The sequence below is a fragment of the Anser brachyrhynchus genome, assembly GCF_964034855.1.
Source record: "Anser brachyrhynchus genome assembly, chromosome: 1".
In the NCBI taxonomy this organism is placed as follows: Eukaryota; Metazoa; Chordata; class Aves; order Anseriformes; family Anatidae; genus Anser; species Anser brachyrhynchus.
This window is the reverse complement of record NC_137694.1, coordinates 185068673-185094152: the sequence shown is the minus strand read 5'-3', so window position 1 is coordinate 185094152 and position 25480 is coordinate 185068673. Positions and strand designations below refer to the sequence as shown.

General features: G+C 39.4%; 1 protein-coding gene across 1 annotated transcript in view; it reads left to right on the top strand.

Annotated features, from left to right (window-relative positions):
* The window catches only part of LOC308188510 (complement C4-like), a 56818-nt gene that overhangs the window by 27565 nt on the left and 3773 nt on the right, over nucleotides 1–25480 (top strand). The window contains exons 14-40 of the mRNA XM_080577673.1: nucleotides 292–483; nucleotides 1480–1629; nucleotides 2061–2187; nucleotides 2548–2619; nucleotides 3475–3678; nucleotides 4180–4291; nucleotides 4517–4587; nucleotides 5183–5322; nucleotides 6298–6510; nucleotides 7814–7865; nucleotides 8386–8466; nucleotides 9518–9721; nucleotides 11201–11276; nucleotides 11641–11797; nucleotides 13300–13398; nucleotides 13700–13868; nucleotides 14835–15001; nucleotides 15434–15592; nucleotides 16267–16326; nucleotides 16805–16898; nucleotides 17584–17752; nucleotides 19402–19489; nucleotides 20097–20171; nucleotides 21966–22074; nucleotides 23056–23145; nucleotides 23515–23607; nucleotides 24370–24453. Coding sequence (XP_080433799.1) covers nucleotides 292–483; nucleotides 1480–1629; nucleotides 2061–2187; nucleotides 2548–2619; nucleotides 3475–3678; nucleotides 4180–4291; nucleotides 4517–4587; nucleotides 5183–5322; nucleotides 6298–6510; nucleotides 7814–7865; nucleotides 8386–8466; nucleotides 9518–9721; nucleotides 11201–11276; nucleotides 11641–11797; nucleotides 13300–13398; nucleotides 13700–13868; nucleotides 14835–15001; nucleotides 15434–15592; nucleotides 16267–16326; nucleotides 16805–16898; nucleotides 17584–17752; nucleotides 19402–19489; nucleotides 20097–20171; nucleotides 21966–22074; nucleotides 23056–23145; nucleotides 23515–23607; nucleotides 24370–24453 — 3307 coding nt within the window. The remainder of the gene's footprint in view (nucleotides 1–291; nucleotides 484–1479; nucleotides 1630–2060; nucleotides 2188–2547; nucleotides 2620–3474; nucleotides 3679–4179; nucleotides 4292–4516; nucleotides 4588–5182; nucleotides 5323–6297; nucleotides 6511–7813; nucleotides 7866–8385; nucleotides 8467–9517; nucleotides 9722–11200; nucleotides 11277–11640; nucleotides 11798–13299; nucleotides 13399–13699; nucleotides 13869–14834; nucleotides 15002–15433; nucleotides 15593–16266; nucleotides 16327–16804; nucleotides 16899–17583; nucleotides 17753–19401; nucleotides 19490–20096; nucleotides 20172–21965; nucleotides 22075–23055; nucleotides 23146–23514; nucleotides 23608–24369; nucleotides 24454–25480) is intronic.

Here is a 25480-nt window from a genome sequence, read left to right as displayed (position 1 = left end):
GAGTTGCTGCGTCTGGGCTCCGGCAAGATGTAGCACTGGGCAGGCAGGGTGATGCGGGCACTGCCAGAGCTCGGCGGTGAGGATCTCTGCCAAATTTTGGTACCCTAAATGAAGTCTGTGAGGATTTCAGATAGCCCCATATATATATATATATATATATATATATATGTATATGTATATGTATATTGCATAATATATATATATAAATATATATATTATGCAATGTACTGCCCAAGCTATTGTGTTTTCACTATGCTCGTTCTCTCTCTTATGTTTGTTTCCACTTTGCAGGTTGTGGCAAAGGGACAAGCTGAGCTTTTGGGAAGGGTTCCCTCCTCAAACAAAGCAATAAACCTCAAAATCACTGAGAAGATGGTGCCCACCTTTCGCTTCTTAGCTTACTACTTCGTTGAAAACCAGGGCCGTCAAGAGATTGTTGCTGATTCTGTATGGGTAGACGTTATGGACGTCTGTGAAGGAAAGGTACTTTTAAAGCAAATAGCTTCTGCTTCTGTATGCCAAAATGATAATAAAAATCATCAGAGAGAGTGAAGACCTGGGGCTGAAAAGTGAAAGGCATGATGGAAATTTTCATTTTTTATTGAAAAAGGCAATCATGAGGATTCTTGCTAAAAGGTAGAGATGGGAAAGGCTCACAGGGATGATGTCAGAGACAATCTTCTTCTATAGGACAGGCTGTGCCTCAAAAAGATAAAAAATATGGTTTCATAAAGGTAAATCTCAGAATGTAAGTGCCTAGATAATAGAAGTCCACAGGGAAATGCCAGTAGGACTCCTGAGAGAATCCCTTGAGAGCTTTGTCTTTCTGCAGTGAGATTCATCAAGTGAAGGAAAGTGAAGTGAACTTTTCAGGGAAAAAAAAGGAATTTTAAGTAATTTTCAAGTTTCTTTTTTAATTGTTTTCTGAATTTTTGTAGCACTTCAAAAGCACTTTTTAACAATTCTTTCCAGTAGAAAAAGAAATGCAGATAAAATAGGAGTCCTACACTTTTCTTTCACCTTCCTCTTCCTTTTGGTATTATAACGTAAAAACAAAAACAAAAACAAAATATTTTTCACTATAGCATGAAACTCAACTGCTGAAAAGTGTCAGCCATCCAAAATTACTTTTATTTTCATTGGAAAATAACAAAGAGTTGCTTCAAACTTATATTGAAAGCCCTGGTTCAGCAAAAGCCCTTACACATACTTTTAATTCACATTGGTGCTTATGTCCCATTGAAAGGTAATGCCCAATATCCTACACACACAACTTTAAACCTTCCTCTTTGTTCACCAGTGGGAGGTATCTGCTTCCACCTCTTTCAGAAGGCAGGATCCCATGCAGAAACACTGCATAATGGAAACATCCCCCAGCCTCATGCTGCTGACAGACACAGCTGATAGTATCCCTTGCCCAAAGAGTGTTTGCACTTTATTAACAGATGTGGCATTTTTGTTTCAATATTTTCTGTTTAGATTAAAGTGAGAACAGAACATCAGATGTATGAACCAACAGACAACGTCAAATTATTGATTGAAACGGACCATGCGGGAACAATTGCCTTAGCTGTGGTTGATAAAGCAGTTTTTATTCTAAACAAGAAAAATAAACTTACAGCCAAAAAGGTAAGAAAACTTTAAGAAGAAAATATCAGATCTACTAGTCAAGAAAAATTTTCCATGACTAATGAGAGGATGAAATGAAATTAGTGGCTATTAAATGCTTAATCAAGCATAAAAAAATTAAGCATAAAAAAATGCTTTGCTAAACTTGAAAATGTTTTTGTTCTTGCAAGTTAAGATAGATTTAAAATGAGCAGTCTTGGAATTTCCATGCTACATCAGATGAGACTGTACATTAAAAAAAAAAAAAGCATTAATTGAAATTATGTGCCAACTAAAACATCCCTCAGCTTTAATCTCACTTTCCAAGTGTAGCTCGTACCACCAGATGAGCTTTGCAAGTCAAAGGCAGTAAGAATTTTATAATATAAATAATAATAATAATAATACTTTTGCAAATGTGTGCAATCCATCTATGCTATTTTATTTGGCAGGTATTTAATGCAATGAATTCGTATGATCTTGGATGTTCTGCAGGTGGTGGTAGAGATAGTGCTCAAGTTTTTACTGATGTTGGTCTGGCCTTTTTATCAGATACAATTAAATCCAATGTTCGGGAAGGTAAGTGAAATCTGCCCTTTACTTTAGTTGTTTGTACAAATCACTATACATCTGGGGCGGCTGATAGCTTGAAAATTAAAACATTTCATCATGCTGTTGTTGTAAGAACCACCTTCCCTCTGGATTTTTCTTTTCCTTTTCTTCCACTGGGTGATGAGAGCCCAGACAGCCCAGATGTTGGCTGCTGGTCCTTTGACACCCAGCTCACCTGGTGTCAGCCAAAGCTGACTGGGGCTGTAAGGTGCCTCTGCAAAAGGCAGGTCTTCTGTGAATGAGGTGGGTCCTTCCACAAGTGACCTGAATGGTCAGGCTGTTATTGCCATAGTGTCGTAACCAAGCTCTTCTGTTCTGCTTTCTCAGGGTACACATGCCTCCAAGCTGCCAGAAGACAGAAGAGATCTTTGGATTTCCGTCAGAAAATTTCAGGAATTGGTATGTTCACTCAGCTAGGTTTCCTGAAAGGCTTGGTAGAGGGGATCTGCTGGGAAACCAAGTAAAGGACACCAAGATAGTCATAGTCCCAGTTCTTGTGTTACGTGATTTAACCTAGAACATGTGTGTATACTATGCCTTGTGACCTGATGCATCATCTATCAAAACAACCCAAAAAACAAAAGCAAAGATCAGCCTGGATGGGCATGAAAACTAGTTCACCATTTTATAATAAACCCAGATGTGAGGTACTTCAACTAGATACCATGTTATGGAATCAGTTGTGGCCTTACATTTTTTCAAAATTATTTTTATAGACAAAAGTTGTTTTATTGCCTCTCCCTCATTTTTTTTCCTTGACATTCTGCGTCAGAGTTGTGCCAGCTTTGGTACTTTGTGTTCCAAGTAAGAGAAGTGTCAGTACAATATTGGGCCTAAATTAAAAAAATATGTAATAAATGATTTTTTTTTTTAAGTGTTCCTTTAGACCAATTTCCACAAGGTGATTTTTGGTATTTCCTTGACAGAAGACACCAGGGCTTGAAACACACAGCCTTGACTATTTCTATCATGATTTCTAATTCCAACATATCAAGGGGACATTTTTAATTCGCAGTCTCAATTTGAAGTGAAAGCATGCACTAGAATATTTAAGATGGGGTGGGATCCACGCTTTGCTCCTGTGTTTGTGGACTGTTTTTAGAATGGAAAGTAGGTCCCTGGCTGCAGGTAGACTGTTGCAATATTAACAAACTTAATATTAACTGCTAGTAATGACAGGAATGAACACAATGAACACCTTTACACTTCCTGCTGCTTCCACAGCACTAATTCTGGGCTTTATTTACATTGCAGTCAGCAAATATCAAGACCCTGGTCTACGAAAATGCTGTGAAGATGGAATGAAATTAATTCCCATGAGGTTTTCTTGTCTGCAAAGACTATCAAAGGTGGCTGGCTCCCCTGGATGCAGAGAGGCTTTCAAGACCTGCTGTGAAAAAGCCGCAGCCCTCAGGAAGGAGGCAGCGAAGAAGAAAATCAGAGTGGGCTTGGCACGATGTAAAGAATGGTGACATGCAACTGTCTAAAGAAAATGACCCTTCACAGGGGGGCAAGGGAGTGCTAAGGGTTGTCTACTCTGCTACTGTCACCAAAAAAAACCCTTCACATTGAGAATGACCATATTCAAAGAGATCTCTGCTACCATGGTTCTTATTCCCTGTCACAAATATGTGATGGTGGGAACATCTTTGCCACTTATTAGTTAAGGGGAATAGGGGAATATTTTCTTTGTTTGGCAACATACAATTATTGAACTTAGAATTATTATCTTTTTTATTTTTATTTTTATTTTTTCCAGTGAAAATCTTTGGTCATTGATGTTGGGGTTTCTGTTTTGTTTTGTTTCGTTCTGTTTTTAATGCACAGGATTAAACCCAGATGAAGTCTTTTCATTTTCAGTACTTTTCACGCTACCTTCTCTCTGTCAGATGCCCTGCTAGACAGTGGAAGGTCACCAGCCAAAACCCTCAGAAGAGAAACCCCACTTTTGTCTTACAGACTTTGATGACCAAGAAGAAGTATTTGATGAAATGTCTCTCAATTTACGCAGTTATTTTCCTGAGAGCTGGTGGTGGAATTTTAAAGAAGTGAAAAATCCTGGAAATCATAGGTACTGTATTATTTGACTAGATGAATGCACCTAAGTTTGTACAGTAAAATGTATATAAATATCAGTTGTATATGTTATCTGATACAGAGGAATTCAGAATATTTGCAAGTGTGTTGTCTCTACAACCAAGGGATTATTTTTTCCCTTACAATACTCAAAGTTCAGCAAACAGCAATGTTTACACATATACATCCTTCTTAATACATTTTATTTTGTGTTTCTTAGTGTAAACAACATTGCTCCTGACTCTATAACTACCTGGGAAGTCCAGGCAATAAGCATATCTCCCCAGAAAGGTACACTATTGTTGTTCTATTGGGTTATTCTATGCAGATGAATAGAGAATGTGTAATTTTCAAAACAGATATCAAGTTGACAAAGCAAGACAGTCTATACTGAAAAACTACTATGGGTTTTTACCATGATGTTTACTCCTCTCTTTTGTGCCATACTAAAGCTGGAATTTAAAGGATAGATGCATATTTACAAAAATGGGATGAAGTGGGCTACAAAGGAGGTTGTACTGAACACTCAGAACAGTATTCTTTTCTTCCAAATCTCTAAACCTTCTAATTTATTTTCCACACAGCTGTTATCTTACACAAGAAAGGTAGTGGTGATAACACTGCTTTGTATTTTAATATTTGAGGGAGTGACTTCTGACCATCTGCAAACAAGGGTTCAGTAATGGTCACGGAGTTTGTTTACAGCGCGTGAAGAAAGGTCATTATGTTTCAAACATAGCTTTTGTGGGAAAGCTGGGCCACATTTCATTCACAAAAGCTACTGACATCACTGCCAATTTTTACCTGACAAAAACCTTCCAGACACTTTTATTTGACTAATGTTAAATGTGTAATTCTCAAGTATGTTGTTTTTTTCCTATCCTAGGATTTTGCATAGCTGACCCCCACACCTTTGACGTTTTCAAAGACTTTTTTGTGTCCTTGAGATTACCATACTCAGTTAAACGACATGAACAGCTGGAAATAAAAGCAGTGGTTTACAACTATCTGCCTGATGATCTCCAGGTAATATTACCATCAACTAGTGTGATAGATAGATAGATAGATAGATAGATAGATAGATAGATAGATAGATAGATAGATCGATCTCAGAGACAGACTCAGTATAGGGTGATTCATGAATATTGCCGCCTATGGCTAACAGACCAGAGGAGTGAGAAATTAAAAGCAAATTAAAAACACCTTCATTCCCATCTACTTTCTTCTAGTTCCGCCCCCAAGCAGCACATGGGAAGAGGGAATGGGGGCTGCGGTCAGTCCCTGACGCTTCGTCTCCGCCATTCCTTCACGGTCCCTCCCTGCCCCTGCTCCCCGTGGGGTCCCTCCCACGGGATGCCGTCCTTCCCGAACTGAGCCTGCGGGGGCTGCCCACAGGCAGCAGCCCTTCAAGAACTGCTCCCACACGGCTCCGTACCACGGGGTCCATCCCCCAGGAGCAAACTGCTCCAGCACGGGTCCCCCACGGGCGGCAGCTCCCCCCAGACCCCCTGCTCCTGCGTGGGCTCCTCTCCACGGGCTGCAGCTCCGGCCCGGGGCCTGCTCCTGCGGGGGCCCTCCATGGGCTGCAGCCTCCTTCAGGCCATATTAATTCTGCTCTCATGGAGGCAGAACCAACATCTCTCACTGGCTTGGCTCTGGCCAGGGGCAGGTCCCTTTGGAACTGGCTGGAGCTGGCTTTTGTCTGACATGGGGCACCCTCTGGACTGTTCTTACAGAGGCCACCCCTGCAGCCCTTCTGCTGCCAAAACTGCCACGCAAGCCCAATACAAGCACAGGAAATTCAAGGGAGCTGAATGGAAATCACTTTCTCTCTTGGAAAATGTCTGTATTGCTGTTTCCTTTTTAAGAAAAGGCAAAAGCAAAAGCCTTGTGTTATATCTGTTTCTCATTTCCCACTCTTATCTCGACATGATGGAGCTGAGCATTTCCCCATGCGGTGATTCATGAGCCCTGACTGCAGGCCTTGCCTTGTCCCCACAGGTCACAGTGACGATGGATGCCGTGAAGGGGCTATGCACTGCAGAGGCCACAGAGAAGTCAGTGCAGCTGAAATTGCTGGTTAAGGGGAACTCTGCAACACCAGCCTACTTCTCAGTTGTTCCTCTGATTGTGGGAGAAATTCCAATTACTATTTCTGCTTTTGACCAAACCTCAGGGCATGGCGATAGTGTTAGGAAGAACCTCAATGTTATGGTAAGTAGAGCTAGTTGAGGGTGGACACTTCATGAATATTTATTGCTCCTCAAATATAATGTTCTCGATGTGTGGAGCTCTTGTGGAGAGGTTGAAGAAACATAAGGCTGGAAGCCATCTCGTAAAACCTGTTTCTCAGCAAAGACTGAGCTATAACAGGGGGAAGAAAAAAAAATGGGGGAAGAAAATCTGTGGTGAGCTTGTAAGTAGTATACATGGAAAGACAAAAAGGCATCCTTCTACCAGTGGCATTGCAACAACATCCTTCAGACAGTCGGTGTTCATTTCTTAATCTTTAACTTCCACCTGCTTCATCAACATTTGCAAATATTCTTTTTCTTTTATGAAGCCAAGATTGAAGATATTCATCTAGTAATACTTTGAGAAGTAAGTAGCTTCTGCTAAACATAAAGTTTAATCCTATTATTGTATATCTACTTAATGGATCTTCAAGCTTAACAATTGCAGAGGTAAAACACATACAGGCAAACAAAGGCAATGTATTGGTTATTTGATAAATTGGTTCTTTTTTTTTTTCAGTTTGAAAATTGAACTTTAGCCTTTTCTTCTAAGCCTTTTAGAAAAAATTACTTTTCAAAAGTCAGCACTGATCTGCACAGACTCATTACAGAATCCAAGTAGGACACTGAGAGCCATTTTCAATCCACACGAAAAGTGCAGAATATGAATCTCGGTGCCATTAGTGCCAAGGTGCAACCATGTGGGCAAAGATAATGCATGGGATGCTGGGGACCTGCTGTTGTTACAGACTGTAACTGTTCTAGAGATAGACACAGTCTAATAGTTCAGTGGTACACCAAAACAATAAAATTGTCTGTAGAAGAAGCTTTATTAAAATACAGGCTTTTTAATGATGAATGTGTGGAAATCAGAAGGGAAAAAACTTTGAGCTTTACCAACAAGATAAACTCAGAACTCGGTGGATTTCATAGAAGAAAGGTTTATATAAGTAAGTGCACCTGTGAACTTGACTTGCACAGTCACAAAGCTGAGAATAAACTTCAAAATTTCATTTTTCTGGTTTATCTTTGGTTAAAATAATTTCATCGGGAAATGTGTCAGTAATAACAAAAAATCAGTACAATTCATTAGTGTTTCAACTGGGAAACTGAAATTCTGATTTCAAGCTTCGTTTTTACATGGAAAGAAATTTTACTTCAAAATGACCTATTTCTGCCATCTGCTGGTATAATGAAAAGGTAGAGATCATGATTGTCTTGCAGCTTAATCTCAGGTGTGAGGGGTGGCAAAAGTTTTGACTTTTCTTTCTTCATTTATACAGGCTGAAGGTGTATTACAGAGAGAAGAACAGACGATTTGCATTAATAGTGACTGTAAGTTACACTTAGGGGTTAGATACAGATCAGGTCTGGGATAGGAACAGGGGTTGTAAAGCCTGATGTGAATATCTGACAGCTGTGGTGAAGCATTTCATAAGGTAAAAATACTCTTCAAACAAAACATAGTAAAAAACTTAGGAAAAAAAATAATTTAATTCTAAATGTTTGGAATTGATTTGTATTACATCTGTGTTTATAGGTAGCATTTTTAAAATATTAAGTAGGCCTCTATTTTATTCAGTAATGGATCTTAACATAGATTTAAAAGAATCAAATAAAGAATTGAAATAAAAATCTTCCTTTAAAGCAAAAAATATTGTTGATGATTGAAAAATAAATTTAAGAAAGATAAGCATCTTCTTTCATAACTTTCATTTAATATTTCTGATAACAATTCTGTTGTAATTTTCATCAGCTGTAAGACATTTAATTAAAAGCGTGTTTTAAAATCGTACTGTACTTTTTTATGCTTGAAGAGTTTTGATGTAGATCTCTATTTATTATTTATTTGCAGTAAAGTCCCATACACTGGATCTGAACAGACCATCTAATATGGTACCAGGTTCTGACAGTCATGTATTTGTTAACCTGAAAGGTAAATGTTATTTTCCATCAATAAATTTCTGTGGGTGAGAAGAGAAACACACCTTGTGTTGTTCATTTTGGAACACCAAGGCTTCATTTCTTCCTAGATTTTTTACCATGATCAAAATGGTCTGCCTTACATGCCTGAGTCACAAAAGAAAACAGCCCCTAGCTTAATCCAGTAGTTCACCTCTTTCTAATTACTCCTTCTCTCTTGTATTGGATATAATACCTTTATGCGGTCCACCCTGCCTCACTGCGCTGAGGCTGACTTTCTGGGAAGGCCAGAGAAGAAAGAAGAGTTCACCTTCTGTAGTAACCCCACACTGCGTGTAGCCCTGTAGAAATTTTCTTTATTCTTCAGAAATAAGGAAGCCAGACTCTGATGTATAAATTCTGGAAAGATCTGTTTTTCTGAAGAGAAGATATAATCATATATTAATTTAATCAAATAATCTTATACATACATATGCTCATGCATATGTATTTTAAAAACATCTAATATTCTTATTAAAGATAAAAAATATTTTTCTCAGGAACTGTACAATAATGCATCCTTGACGCAAAGACTATTCCATTTCAAATCCTTGTTCTGAAGTATGGGCATACTTAAACTCATTAAAGGAGAAAACTGTAGAGGAAAAAAAAATGCCCCAGAAGCTTGACATGATTAAGGCATGATTTCTATTGTTTTTTCTTCCCATCTGTGGGAGGATCAAGTCTGGTTTGACAAGACCTTTCTAGTCTGAACCTGAGGCACCAGTCTTTCCCCTGCTCCTTGCTTGCCTGCCTCTAACAGCCTCAGGACTCTTTCTCTTCCATCCTCCTTCATTGTCCCAGCCTCCTTCCTCCAGCTTTCCCAGGGCGTGGGAGCTCACCCTTGTTCTTCTCCAACCTTATAGACATAAGTGGCTGCAAACTGTTTAATAATGAGAAGTATCAGGCAACTGTGTAATCAGGGCGTGCTGGAGTGTCACTCTGTGGTTAGTATTGCATTTATTCATGTTATATCAGTCAGCTTGAAATATAGAATGTCTTATGGCTTATGTCTTTTACAACAGGAGATCCCATGGGTGATTCTGTTGAAAACTGTCTTAGTCTCAATGGAATTGAGAAACTTATTAAGGTGCCCACGGGTTGTGCAGAGCAAACGATGGTGAAGATGGCCCCCACGGTCTACGCTATTGAGTACTTGGATGCCAGCGAGCAGTGGCAGAACTTTAATCCTGAACGGAAGGTTGAAGCCATCAAGATGATTGAAAAAGGTACACAGGAAAAACACAGACACCAACTGGCATTGGCTTTGTTATCTCCTTGCATTGCACATTAACCATTGCTGCTTGCAAAAGGAGTGAGCATTGTCTTAACGCAGTCAAGCAGAAATGCCACTGACAACCTGTAGACAGACATGAGAAACAAAACCAGTGAGGAAGATTTAGGTGGTTGTCTGCTTGTACCTGACATTGCAGAGTATTGGCATTCACAGTCCACCCTCTCTCTTGCCTAATTTAGAAGCGGAAAGTAAAATATGAGCTGATCAACATTAACTCTTCTCAGATCAAATGGACGTAAATGGGCAGTTGCAGAACATGAATCATTTCAGAGTAATGTAGAAGTGCAAAAGAGATCAAGATGAATCATGTTCTAAAAATGCTATTTTCTCCCCCTGGGTCATAGATGCTGCTTAAGATGACCATCTCAAATATAGGCATCTCTTCTGCAGATGTCTGTTTTTGGCAAGAGCAGTACCACTAAGGAAACTCCCAATGGTAATCATACTATTAACACTTTCTCTTCCACACCTGGGTATTTATTACATGAGCTAGAATAACTCCAATTCCTTGGACAAAGCCAGGGAAGCAGTCTCCTAGCACAGAGGACAGCTGAAGGGCTGCTTCTTCAAGAGCCCACTGCAAGACGTAGTCCAAAGATGATGTTAAATGCACACCAAAGCCAGGGCCACAGCATCTGGAAGTGGAGATGTCTCAGCTCACAGGCACTAACACAGAGCTTGACTGCTATCAGTATTGTTTCAGGTATCATGGATCTTTCTAATTGTAGTGGTGTGCACATGGCATAAAGCCTACTGAAGAAGAAAGGTAAAAATGGAGATCAAAAAAAAACATGCTAATAGTTGCTGAATGGAAGTCTTTGCCCATTTATCTACGATTGTCCAAAGTGACATTATGTCTTGCTACTGATTATTTGTTGTAACATACATATAATGATATAAACAGCAACATTTAGTCTTTAGATTATGCTTTTATTGATTCTTATTGAAGAAGATCACTGGGGTAGAAAATGAGTTGTGTAGAACAGAGGCAACAACTCATGATTTTAGAGCCTTCATCTGACATGGGTAGGTATTTTCTATGTTTTTTGATTCCATGCACCATAAAGACAACAGCTTGGCAAATTGTCAATAATGGGGAATAAGCTTCACAAGATTCACCATGCAGAAAGTGCCTTGGTAGCTCTGTATCTATAGATACCTGCAATTTTCAGGTAGTTCTCATTGCTCTGTTAAATCAATCAAGATGAAGTAACTTCTAAGTCTTGCCTTTTTTTCCTGTGTAAAAAATCTGCTGACACAAGCATTTTGTCTTTGCTGTACCGGTGAACATCTCCATGCACATCTCCACTAGTCAATGCTGAATACATCCATGTTAAAACAAATGATGTATGAAAATGGCCAAGAAACATGTGTATCTTCTGAGCAATTATATGGTGTCTTGTTCCTACAGGTTATACTAGACTGCTTGAATTTCAGAAGAACGATGGTTCCTATGGAGCATTTAAATCAACCCCCAGTAGTGTATGGTAAGTGTATTTTTCATAATCAGCTTTGGTTCTTTTTTTTTTTTTTTTCTAAAATACCACCACTATCATTTAATGCATAATTATTGGGGGCGGTGGTCAAAATTTGGTGATTGTGGTGTTGCCTATATACTTTTGTCAATGGATAGTGAGTCTTGTAAGTCTCTGTGAGTGTTTAGTCCTTGATGAAAGAGGATTATACTGAGCCCCAGATTATTTTGGATTTACCACAGTGTTCACACTATCATTGCAAGCACATTGTATTGAATATGAGTCTACGTACAGATTGAGAATGTTTCTTTTCCCATTAATATACTCATCTATAAGCATATGTCAGCACAAGTTTGGAACATTTTCTTTTGTGCAGGTTAACTGCTTTCATTGTTAAAGTACTCACAAGGTGCAAAGAATACATTAGTGTCGAAGACAATCATATACACAGCTCGATTGCCTACTTGCTTATTCAACAGCAGGCAGATGGTTCATTCCACGACCATCATCCAGTATTGGACAGGACTATGCAGGTAGGTCATTAGTATTAAGAAGATTCTGTTGCATCTTTAGGGCTGCTAGGGATCAAAAGGAATATTCTGAAATGTTGAGTAACAAGACATATTAAAAAAAAAAAGATTCACTGTAATGTAAGAAGTACAAAATCTGTAAAGTAAAATGAATCTGTTAATAGATCCATCAGAGAAACATGGCTAGTATGTCACCACCTTTATCTTTTAATCCCATCTTGGGTGATTTTTCAGCTGACCTGTACCTCTAGAGGATGTAGAAAACTAGCCCTGAAATCTTTTTGCTTGATAAAAATCATGCTTTTTATTGGCAAAAGCTATAGATTCAAACAATCATAACTTATATTTGAAGGGACCTCCAGAGGTCATCTAGTCCAGACCCCACTCAGGACAGGTCTAATTAGATCAGGTAGCCCAGGGCCATGTCTAGCTCAGTCCTGAGCACCTCCAAAGATGGAGATCCCACAGCCTCTCTGCGTAACCTGTTTCATTATTTAATGACTCTCATGAAAAGCAAAAATCCTAATATTTAATCAGAATTTCCAAGAGTATATGCTGGCCTACACATCTCCTATAAGTATCTAGAAAAACTAAATTGTTACTCTCTATGCATCTAGGGTATAAATACAATATGAACCTTCCAGAAACCATTGAAAATGAAGATACCTTTGCATTGACCTTACAAAGAAAAGAAAAAAAACAACCTAATTTTATTAATTATATATTTAAAATCACTAGTGTGGCTCTTACCCTCAAAGCCAGTTCCACAGCTGATGTAATGACGTTAAAAAGAACCAGCTCAGGAATTGGCCAAAAAGATTTTTAACCCTTGTTTTTGCTAAGATACTTATCTTCGATTTCACATTAGCTTCAGGAACTGCTCATAATACTTTTGTACAGAGACTTAAGTCTCTCCAAGAAAACAATCTGTTCTTCTCCAAAGAGCAAAGTTTTGGGGCTGAGTGAAACAGAAGGGTAATAATGATCCTATTGTCAAAGAAGAGGATGAGCAAAAGAAACAGAAAGAATAACAGGAATGAAAATGCACATCTTTAGGGGAATAAAAGTTAGGGGGGGCACTGTGTTTACTGTATTTATCTTATCAAAAAGCAGAATGGGAAATTAATGGTGAAAAAATACTTTTATAAGGGAAAAGTTCTGGGTTTTAAGGGGCTTTTGAATCTATAGGGAGTAGCAGAGAAGCAAAAACAGTTGAAGCCAGGACCAGTTCAAACAAAAACTGTAAATCTTTAACAATGAGTTAATTATATTTTTTATTACCAGATGAAGAATGGGGTGGGTTCCCAATCTCTTAACATTGCCATAGTAGAAGATATGCTATGAGATGGACACAAGTTATTGAACAAAATTGAAGGGTGAAACTGCGTGTTTTGTGGTTAGATGTTTCGACAAGATCTTCATCTTCATGAAAAGTAATTTTGTACGTTTAATCATAAGCAAGAACATGTATGTTTTACTTTTCCTTTTCACGTTTCATCTTCCAGGGTGGCATTGGGACAGCAGAAGAGAATTTGGCACTGACAGCCTTTGTAACTATAGCATTGCAACATACTCTACAGATTTACAAAGAGTCACCTGATGTGGTAGGAAACCTGTCTTTTTATCTGTAACCTTGAAGGCATTTTCACAATAGAATGTCCACCCCACTGTCTTAAAGTACTGTGGATGGCAAGGTAATAATAGTCTGTTTAATACATCTGTGGATAGGAAAAGGTGCAGTTGCCTAATGTACAGCAAGGTGTTTTGAGCTACACACTCCATCACTGATGGCTTTAATCACAAAGCAAAAAATATTAAAAATGTGTTAAAAATGACTGCAGTAGTACTCACTAACAGTTAGTAGGTCTCGATGAGCTTTTCAGATGGATCCTATTGTTTTCACAGGTACAAGCTGTTAGAAGAGCTGTGGCTTACATGAAAACTCAACTTCCAAGGAATACTAACTGCTATTCTACAGCCATCACTGCTTACGCTCTGACGCTTGTTCAGTCTGATGGCAGTGAAGCCCAGTCGGTGAAAGAAAAGTTAAGGAGCTGTTCTGTTTTTAATCCAGGTACTAGTAACTATTCTTAAAAATTCAACTAGAAGCGCTCCTCATAATTAAAGTGCTTTGAGCACTCTGGTATAATAATAAAGCAAAATCAACTAAGTGAAGGACATTTAATTTTATAAAAATGTGTATGTATATGTGCAACACACTTAAGCACTTTAATTACATAATCATATAAGTAATTTGTGTAATTGATATCACTACAAAATAATAACTTAACATTGTGTATTTTGCTTGTGATCTTATCTGTTACTGGAGATGGAACAAAACCATAGTAGATAGAAACTCATCTTTTCTGCTTCCCTTGCTGCTTACAAAGTTTCTACACCTCTAAAGCGCATCTTTCTCTCTGACCCTGTCCTCCCAACCTTCCCCACCCACCACACAAAAAATAAGTCCAAGTCAGCTGGAAAAGCAGAAACTTTTGGTGGGTTGTGGGAATGAGCAGCTATATATGGGAAAAGTCTAGAATTTGTGAGGAAGATGGAAGATGCCTTTCCCATCTTCAGAGCTCTCCTTGAGTTCTGAGTGCTTTGTTTCAGCTCCGCATGGACATCACCTCTTCCCCTTCGTTTTATGGCTGGAATCAATGCTGAGTCAGTTGGTTGTATGGCTGCACTGCCAAGCTAGTAGTTTCTCAATTTATGATAAATAAATTACGGTTTAATAGACATAGCTTAAATGTAGGGAGTTACAGGGATAATTAATACTTTTATCTCTGGGTTACCACTGCACAGTGCTACCACTCCATCACATGGACATCACTGTACAATGGGGTCATTAGACTGTGATGATTACATAAGCCAAAACTGAAAATGGCATATTTTTCCTTTCCATTATTTCTGCTTACCTATTAATTCATTACTCTCATGACAGCAACTGTGTTTTGTGGTTCCTCAGTGCTATGACATGCAATATCTATTGTGTAGACCTTTACCAAGGGGATTCAAGACTGAGTTATTCTTGCAGAAAAGCAGCAGCGCTACTGGGGAAATGGCAACAATGCAGTCTCGGTGGAAACCACTGCCTATGCATTGCTTCAAGCATTGCTCCTGAGAGACCTGGAGTATGCAACACCTATTGCTACGTGGCTGATGGAAAAGAGGAACTATGGTGGAGGATACTGCTCTACACAGGTGCTTCACCATCAGCCCGCATGGCGTTTTGGGGTGTGGGAAGAAAATAGTAGATCCGTGATGACTTTATTATTTAGGTTTGAAAGCATCATAACAATTAATCCTAAACTTCTGCAAACTTTGGTTTATGAAACACCAAAGATTTTGGCCCCTTAATAGACAGTGTTATGAGCTGGCAAAGATTCTTTGTCTTTATGAAGATTTGTAATAGTCAAGGATCAGACCTGCAGTGTTTTGGGGATTTTAACAGCAGAAGAAGATGGGTAATGAAAAAAATAGTCTGTGCAGATGGGAACAGACAGATACAGGAGAACTTCAAATCAGCAAAAAGGCTAGAACTGAAGAATAGCTTCAGGTAACTAATCAACCTTATGTACTGTTGAAATAACCTGGTATAATTTTTAGTTTTATTTTTATTTCTGTCTCACCTAGGACACAGTGGTGGCCCTGGAAGCAATGTCAGCATACAGCATACAGACACAGAATACTGGTTCCACCAATCTGACTGTAAAACTGGGAACACCTGGAAGGCAAAAAGACTACACTATTATTTTGACTGATAGTGATGAAGGAATTCAGAAGGAGCTGGAGGTATACAACCAATCATTGTTCCAATATTTTTTTCAGAAACAGGAGAAACACTGGCATAGGTTTTCTAGGTTTCCTCATGTTAAGCAATCATGATAGATGGGTCATGGTGGTTTTCAATAATTTAATCTGTAAAACAACCAAATAATCTTTTCAAAGAAAAAAAAAAAGAAAAAAAAAAAGAAAAAAAAGAAAAAAAATAAAAAAATAAAAGAAGAAGACAAAGAACCAGAAATCAACAACTGCTTAACATAAAACTTTAGAGGCCCTGCCCTGCCCCTTCAAGAACTTTGGTGATGTGAACATTCCCCAGCAGTAGAGAGGAGCCAGGATCCCATTCGAAGTCTTGATAAGGAGTGAAGAAGAAGGGAGCAGGGGAATATTCTGCTATTCAGTGTGTTGGGACCTGTGGAAATGTCAAATCCTGGGTACAGAAGGGAGAGTGAAGTAAGGAAAATTTTTTCTCCTGGGCCTCAGAATAGCAGAATAAGATGCTCCAGCCCAGCACATTAAGAATCCCATTAGACTTGGGGTCTCACACCCCCTTCTATAGCAATAGATTTCCCATGTCTCAGTTGTGAGGGGAAAAGCCATACAAGACTGTTAAGATCTCAGGAAAGTAATAGACCAGATGCTGAGCACACACTAAATCTCTACTTTTTCACTTTTGCTTGCAGTTTGACCTTGGGAGAAAACTTGAAGTGTCTGTACACGGCAGAGGAAATGGGACAATGAGTGTAAGCCATAAATCAGAAGTTAAAAGTCCAGCTGGACTTCTTTTATTCCTGTTTTGAAAACCAAGTGAAAAATTACTTCCCACGGCTTCATCCTTTCTGGTCCTACCACCAAACTTCTAAAATTCACGGCCTACCATCTGCACTGATAAACATTCACTGTTGCCTATTTTTAACACCATTAAATCCATGAAAAGTTAATTAGAAAATACCACAGATAGAGGTGGCTGGAGTTTCAAAGAACATTTTTTGGTGTGGATGGAGAGTTGTGTTAAAGGTCCCTGGCCATTTGGGGTTTGCATATGGAACTCTCCTGCTTATATCCATGGCAGTTGTCTCTGACTAGTCTGTGCCTCTGACAGACTGGTGTTTCCCTCCACACTCCCATGTCCCATCAACATTTGCTGAAGTCCTGGGTGAGTAAATCCCTTGTCATTTAAAGGATATTTTTTTGGGTTTGATGGTTGTGCTTTTGTCTTAGATATTGAAAATGTACTGGTCATCTGAGCTGAAAAACAACATATGCAACGACCTGATTTTGACGGTGGAAATGGAAGGGAAGGTTAAGTACGCTGGTGAGTGAACAGGGGATGTGGTTGAGTATCACAGGTGACGTGTTTGGTCAACTGCTAAAAATAATCAATGGTTTTAAAGACTCAGAGACTGGAAATAAATTTAAATAGTTTAATAGCTCTCTAAGTGACTGTGGGTGCAGAGGGTACCTAAATAGACATATTGGTACTATCAGTAACTCTTCTGTTACTGGGAGGAGAGTGGGGATAAACTCCCATCATGGTGTTCCTGGCTGCCATGCAGGGAAAGTTCAGCTTAGTTCCCTGGCTAATAGAGACCTACCAAGTGGCCTTAAAATGTTCTTTAGGACAGATCTGTTTTAGGTATTTTCATATGAGCAAGGCTATATTTTCCTTCCCCTGAAGTGTAGAATCATCCCCTCTGCCTATGTCTGCATTTTATTTTTATTTTTTTCTATTTGAACAGGTAACTTTTTGAAGCAGGGACTGTAGTTTATATATTAATGCATGGCCCAAACTCCATTCTTAGTTAGATCTGCTTGTTCTTACTATAATTATCCCTCAAATTTTAACTTTGAACCAATTAGGAATACTGAGATGTGTACCACAAACTTTTATAAAGCCCATGGAGATTGCATGACTGCAATTTATCATTATACAAAAAGGAATCAAATTAGCAGTTCCTCAGTCAAATATATGCATGGCTGATTGTGTTTATCACCTCCAGATTCTGTATACTCTGAGGAAAACTATGATTATGAAGACTCTCCTGCTGCAGACGATGGTACATCTGAGCCCCTGTCTAAAATAGACTGGTTTGATATCCGCAGCAGAACGAAAAGGGATGTGGTCTCTCCCAGTAAAGCAGAATCTCTGCAATACAAAGTCTGTGTCAGGTAGGTCTGGAAATCAGCCCTTCATTAGGAGATACATTCATTTTTGTTTGCAGTTCTTCTTGGTTGCCCTCTTCATATCCATGAGCTCAGCATGCCACCTGGCAACCTTCTGCAGGTACACATGCATGGTGAATCTGCATCCTCAATTCCAGTTTCCATACAATGTAGGTTTAGATAGTTTACGTAGACCTCAAACACTTACTGCAGGTTATGCCCCATCATCATCTCACTGATGATGTCTGGCTCTTTGGGGAGACTCTGAACTGCCTGGCTACCTAATCATTTGAAAGAAGCCATTTATTATGAGAACAGAGCCAGGCTCTTTTCAGTGGTGCCCAGTGACAGGTCAAGAGGCAATGGGCACAAACTGGAATGCAAGAGTTTCCATCTAAACTTCAAGAAGCATTTCTCTGCTGTGTAGGTGATAAAGCACTGGAATAGGTTTTCCAGAGAGGTTGTGGAGTCTCCTTTCTTGGAGGTCTTCAAAACTCATATGGATATGGTCCTGGGCAACTTGCTATAGATGTCCCTGCTTGAGCAAGGGGGTCAGACCAGATGACTTTTAGTGGTCCCTTCCAACCTCACCCATTCTGTGATTAATAAAGTGGATAAAATTGGAAAACAGTAATAACACATTTACAGAGTTTCATTGTTTTTTTGGAGAGATATTATTTCCTTCATGGTTGCACTCTTGCTTCATAAAAAATAAAAGATATCTACTATTATGTGGGGGAGGAGAGAAGGCAGAAGTGGTATCCTGTTGTTGTGGAAGTCAAGAGAAGGCAAGGGCAGAGCTGTTGGAAAGAAATTCTCCAGTGCAGAGTAACACTGGAACGAGCTCCCTCTCACAGTTTGGCAGGGGTTGCAGAAGCCCAAAGTGGTATCTGCCCTGAGTTCCCCTTCTAGAGAGGAGCAGAGTGGTGGAAGAACGTTTTGCTCACAAGGAGAATTTAGCTTTTCCATTGACTTTTGGCAGAGCCTCAGAAGCAGTGTTTTTCATCCCTCTTCCCAGACAGTGACAAGAACTTCCCCAAAAGGGCAGGACTGGAATTACTCCAATTCCCAAGCTTCTCTCTTCTTGGTTAACCATGCATTCAGTGAATTGTCTGCTGGTTGAAACATTATTTTCCCCATTAGTCATTATGAAACATCTATCAGCTATCAAATCCACGGTTCAGCAAGACGATACTGAGTGCTAGGGCAAAGTTTAAAAGAAGATTTTGACCTTGAACAGTAAGGGCAGTATAAATTTAACTTATAATAATAAATTTAACAAGCCACTTTCCTAGCTCTTCTCTTTAGATAATGAAGAACAGAAACTTTACAAGTGCTGTTTACCTTCCCTGTCTTCAACCATATTTTTATGGTGGGATGAACAGTACTTTGAAGGTGATTGTTTCTGTCTATCAGCTATATATAAAAAAAAAAAAAAGTGTAGATGACAAGCTCAGGTGAGACACCTGTATTTTGTATGACCATTTGACTAGTTTAGATGAGTAATTTTTCCTCATGACTCTTAATGAGGCAAAAATAAAAATCCACTTAAGTGGGTTTTTGTCTCACACTTAGCAAACCTGAAGAACTAAATTTTCCAAACAAAGCTGGCAGTTCTGTGCAGATGTTCACTGCTGCTGGTCTCCCTTATAAAGGTCCACAGGTTCCAATCCACCAAAGATGTCCCTGGTCGATCTCTCTCTGCTGAGTGGCTTGGAGCCTGACACAAAGGAACTTGAACAGGTGAGAAACACACTTTTTTTGTGCAAGCCTTTATAGCCTTTTCTATACAAATTTTGTCTTCATAAATCTTTCCAAAGTCCACAGAATAATGAGAGTAAAACAGATTTGGGATATTCTTGTTTTGGAAAAATATTCACTGAATATATGCAAGAAATGAAAAGCTGGTGATGAGCAGAGTTCAGCCTTTATTTCTGTGGAGTAGAAATTAGGACATGGCTTTGGAGGGCATTTAAATATTTTCCTGTCTTTACACATACTGCTATCCCCACTGGCAATGCTCTCATACAGCACACCAGGATGGTGTGTCCTGTGCTTACGGGAGGGATGGTAAAAACGTCTTTAAGAAGCAGGGAAATGGAGCATATCTCTCTGTGAAGGCAGCTAGAGGTGGTTTTTGTTTGTTTGTTTGTTTCTGGGACCTGCTGGTTTGATGGAGGTTTGCCCAGGTTTCTGCTTTCAGGCACTGTCTCCTTTACGGTGGAAGAAAGAAGGCAGAATAAAACAAACACTTGAACAAAGCAAAACAGAATACAGAGGATGATAGCAATGGTGCTACTGTTCTGTTAGGTTTTTGTTCTGATGTTGTTTCTTTGTTGTTTTCCTGCAGTTGGTAACATCTTCAGACAAATACATTCAGCACTTTGAGTACAAGGAAGGAAAGGTTTTGCTCTACTTTGGTGAGGTAAGCAAGCCCAATGGTTTTGCTTTTTTTTTTTTTTTTTTAAACCTTACCATCATTGTTTTTCATACTGCATTACCTTCCTGTGACTTTTTCCATATATTATTATTCAACAGTTCAGTTCAGAGAGAGTAGGAACGGGAAAGATGCACCTTCATCCTCTCCATTTCCATGTTATAGAAGATACAGTCTGTTTCAGGTTTGGGCTTCGGTCCCCAAAATGAGAACTCCTCTCTAACCAGAAGAGTTGCCTTTTATCCAAAATTAACAAAGTGTTATTTGGTGGTCCTGCAAATTTGACTGGCATGTGAAGTTCAATATTTCTGGATCAAGAGCCATTCAGTAACAAACAGATGTAATCATCAAAACCCCTAGTTTCTGTGTATACTGCCCTGTGTTTTGAATTATGACTCCATCCTACACTCAGTGATCCTTGCGGGTCCCTTCCAATTCAGGTTATTGTATGATTCTATGATTCTATAGCCACTGGAGTTACTTCACATCCACAGCCAAAGCAGGGAGATCCCTGTAGAAAGCACACACAGAACAATTATTTATTTAAATATAAGACAACAAACAAATGAGTAATTTTGTATGTTGTTGCTGCTATGATTGCTCTAGAGAAGCTGTATATTTATCATAGATCAAAGGTTGTCTACGACCTTAGCATTTTACTAAGGAAAGGGTACATACTGGCACAAAACAGACATCAGTACAGGATAGGCTGTGAACATTTGTTATGCCCATGCCTGTGCAAGGTGGCTTTAGGTAAAAGTTGAAAAGTAAACTTCAAATTATTGATGATGTGAATCAGGATCAGACACATTCAGAGAGGGAAGACTTTTGCTGCGCATATCTCACATAACTCTCTTTACTAAGCTTAGCTCATCCACAGTTCCAGAATACACATACAGATTGCAGGGCGAGAGGCTGGAGAGCAGTCCCAAGGAAAGGGATCTGGGGGTTGTGGTCACAGCAAGCTGAACACGAGCCAGCAGCGTGCCCTGGCAGCCAGGAGGGCCAACCGTACCCTGGGGTGCATCAGGCCCAGCACTGCCAGCCGGGCGAGGGAAGGGATTGTCCTGCTCTGCTCTGCGCTGTGCGGCCTCGCCTCCAGCACTGTGTGCAGCTCTGGGTGCCATGGTGTAAGGAGGGCATAAAACTATCAGAGAGTGTCCAGAGGAGGACTGCAGAGGAAGTGAAGGGTCTCAAAGGCAAAGTGAGGAGGGGCTGAGGCCCCTTGGTTTGCTCAGCCCAGAGCAGAGCAGGCTGAGGGGAGGCCTCATGGCGGCCTGCAGCTCCCTCACGAGGGGAGCGGAGGGGCAGGCGCTGAGCTCTGCTCTCTGGGGACAGCGACAGGACCCGAGGGAACGGCATGGAGCTGGGACAGGGGAGGGTCAGGCTGGGGGTTAGGGAAGGGTTCTGCACCCACAGGGTGCTTGGGCACTGGGACAGGCTCCCCAGGGCAGTGGTCATGGAAATGAGCCTGCTGGAGTTCAAGAAGCATTTGGACAATGTTCTCACACATATGTTTACTTTTTAGGTAGTCCTGTGTTGGATTCAATGGTCCTGGTGGGTTCCTTCCAACTCAGGATATTCCATGATTTTATGATTCACAAAATCTCCCAATAAAATCATGGAAGAAAATGGCTTCTTCAACTTGAAGGCAGAGCTATCAGGATTAACTCACCGGTGCCATCAGAAACAAGCATTCAGTGACTAGTATAGGCATAAATAAATGACTAAGGAACTGACAGCGGATAGTTTACTCATCACAACTATTTTTTTTTTCTCCAGCTCACGACAGGACCAGACCCAGACTGTATATCATTCGGGGCAAAGCAAATTAATCCAATGGGCTTGGTTCAGCCAGCAAATGCAATCCTTTATGATTTTTACAATCCTGGTAAGGGCAAAGAAAAATGATACGTAACTGATCAGAAAGAGATACTCTCAAGAGCAAACTCCAGTCTATTGAAAAGTATTTTTAATGCCTTTTAGTGTTTTAAGAATGTGAAACCTTCTGACTTTGCTGAGAGTTAAAATAACCTGTCTGGAATTATTAGTAACACAGCTTAAAATTATCTAAATTGAGATCTTTTAAGGAATGGTCTGTTATTGAAAATGGATTGGATATAGAAGCTTCTACACTCATGAAACATCTTGTTTCTCTTGGTATTATTAAGTATGTTACATTCAAGTTATCTTTTCGCTCAAGCTTTCTATGCATGTAAGATAGGCAGCCCCTCAGAGGTTTGTCTTATGTATTGTGCTTGCTGGGGAACCAGTCTCATTCCCCATTCAAAGAAAATTAAATGCAAATCATCCCCATTTTCCAGAATCATTAAAACAATATTTGAAAATTAGGTCAAACCTCTGCTTTGCCTGAAGCTGAGGAATTCCTGATAGCTTACACTACTTAAAGTTTTGTTCATGCTGACTTTTTGATCTGTTGGCTATGGATACTAGGTTTAAACCATTAACTGGTGTAAAACTTGTGATCTAATCTCCCTCCTCTGATACAGTGCAGCGCTTATTGCTGCACTATTGCCAAAACATGATTTTTTAGGATGGATGTTTTTCAGAGAGAAGAAAAAGAAGGGGGGGGGGGGGGGGGAGAGCACAACTTAAAAAAAACAACAATACAAAAAGCAACAAGAACAACAACAGAAAAAAGCAACCCAGGTTCTTGTCCAGCTGAAAGTCAAGGTGATCCCTCTACTGTAGGTGTTTAGGCTACAGGTCTTTGTGGTACACGGTACATCTCACCCTTTAGCGCTCTGACTTGTCTGGACCAGGGAAAAGCTGGGCTGCAAATGTTCTTTCTACTGCTTAGGTTCTTCCACATGAGATCTGTAAGCCAATCCATTTTATTTCTTTTCCACAGACAGAATGTGCAGTGTATTTTACAGTGCTCCCCAGCACAGTGCCATGCTTTCCAAGGTGTGTCATGCCGATGCTTGCCAGTGTGCAGAAGGTAAGGAATAACTAAATATGCCAATTTAAAAGAAACATTAATATGAGAATTGTTATGCTCAGAAAGGACCATTACATTTAGCTTAATGCATAACACAGGACACACAGTGTCCTCTAGTATACTTGGTACCAAACTGAAAACTTTTGTTTTGAAGACATCCATGATTGTTTTGATAGTTTCATGTGATATATATATATAAACATATGTATATGTACTTAAAAAAAAAAAAGAGCCGCACTTATAACACTCATTCTGCTGTTTTATTTTGTTCTCTCTTACAATGTTGAATGGATGAGTAAGTGTATGCTATATCTATCTAAATATCCATACCTGCAGAAACAGATATATCATTTATTTTCTTCATTCTAGGTCCCTGCCCAAGACAAAAATCAACTTTCAGTAAAACTGTAACAGAAAACACACGTTTTAATTTTGTGTGCTACCAACCTATTGCAGATTATGGTAAGGCATGAAAGACAATTGTTGATGTGTTTTAAAAACAATTAATTTCAAAAAATATGAATAATTTTGAAGCCTTATATGCCTAGACCTTTCCTGATATGAGTAGAGTTTCTGCATCTGGCCTGGGGGCTGAGAAGATGAAGTAAAGCCATCCAGGTGTGAAGGGGAAAAGTAAAGACCTCTAATAGCTGTAGTGGTATGTTGAAGAAGGAAGAGTGGATTACATTGCATTGCAGGGTTTAGGAAAGACCGGTGGTGTGGGTATCATCAACCCCATGATCTGTAATGTCACAGGATGGAGATAGAGAGTAGTTTTTACAGACAACATTCCATAGTTTAGCAGCTCCTTCGGCTAGGTGTTATCGAGTTAGGTGAATATTTTCTCTGGTTAAATTGCCTTTCTGGACTCTTCTTTGAGTAGAAAGTTGGAAACGCTACTGGAGGAAAACTTTCAACCGCTTTGGTGATTTAGATACGATCAGAAGAATGGGAAAAAAATTGAGAACTGAATCACAAACGATCTTATTCTAAAAAGTATATAGGCAAAGGGAATACAAATCTAGAGGTTGATGATTTGTAGCTTTCTTTCTAAAAGCATATTAGGTACACAGCATAATTATCTTGTCTTTTATGATCTTATGATTCGTGAATGGATGATACACTGACCTCTACACTGACATCTGGTGAAAGCATACCTATTTTTCAGTTCTGTATGTAACTTCATATTTCTACCCAGCCTCACAAAATTATTGTCTGTTTCAGTGTATGAAGTGGAGCTCCTCAACAGTACACAGAAGAATGTTTTTGATTACTATGAGGTCAAAATCCTGAGAATCCTTAAAGTCAGTAAGTATTAAAATGTTTGGCTCCTTTAGTTCACCTGTAGGAAAATGTTGATTAAATGCTAGCCAGCAGTAGCCATACAGGTGCCTTCTCTTGCTGCCAGAAGTACAATCAAATCTATTTATACATTAAGCCTGAAAGTAGACTGATTTCTTGAAAGACTCCAAGGTTGCTTTGGTTCACATTGTGCAGCAGTCCCAGAGCACATGACCTTCACTCCCTTCAAATGAAACTATTCCAGAAGAAACATTACAGCTGCATTCAGTCCCTGGCTCCAAATTGGAGCTAGTCAATAGTAAACCCTACAAGAAATGTGTGGATATTAGGTCCTCTGTATCAACTATTTCATTCTGCAGACTGTTGATCCACATTTTTTCTACTGTAGATGTATCCAGTAGCTTCTGTTTTGATATGGGATGAAGGCATGAAGTACTCAGTTTGTTACTCAGTTGATCACTAAGCACTTGCAACCCTTGCAGAACAGGCTAAGACTTGTCCACAGCGACTTGCCAGTATTGGATGACTTGAAATCAATGAACACAGGAAAACTTCCAAGACATTGATTTAATAGTTGAGATAACAAAAGAAGCAGCCTTTCTCTCTATTTCTTAGGTTGCAGTGTAAATATTTACACAGCTCTCAGAAAATGTCCTTTTGCAGACCTGCTTTCCCAGCTGTCTCTATGTGAATGTTACTTTATCAGCAGCATCAGTGAACACTGATATTCTTCAAAACTGTTTCTGAGAAGGCTGTCAGATGATTTCTCAGACTTCATCCACCAGGCCATCATGTGGTTGTCAGTTTTGAGTTTGGCAGACAGAGACTGTCTTTAAAGAACAACTTTAAAGGTTTCAAAATCTTCAGTGTCTTGAACAGAATTATTATCTCACTACCTTGATCTTTACCCAGAGGGTTGGTGATATCACCCAGTACTTTACAGCACACAATGTGATCTGTGCACCACATCCAGTTACTATCAGAAAATCAGATCCGTACTTCATGTGTCCAGAGACAGCATTGGTGATGCCCA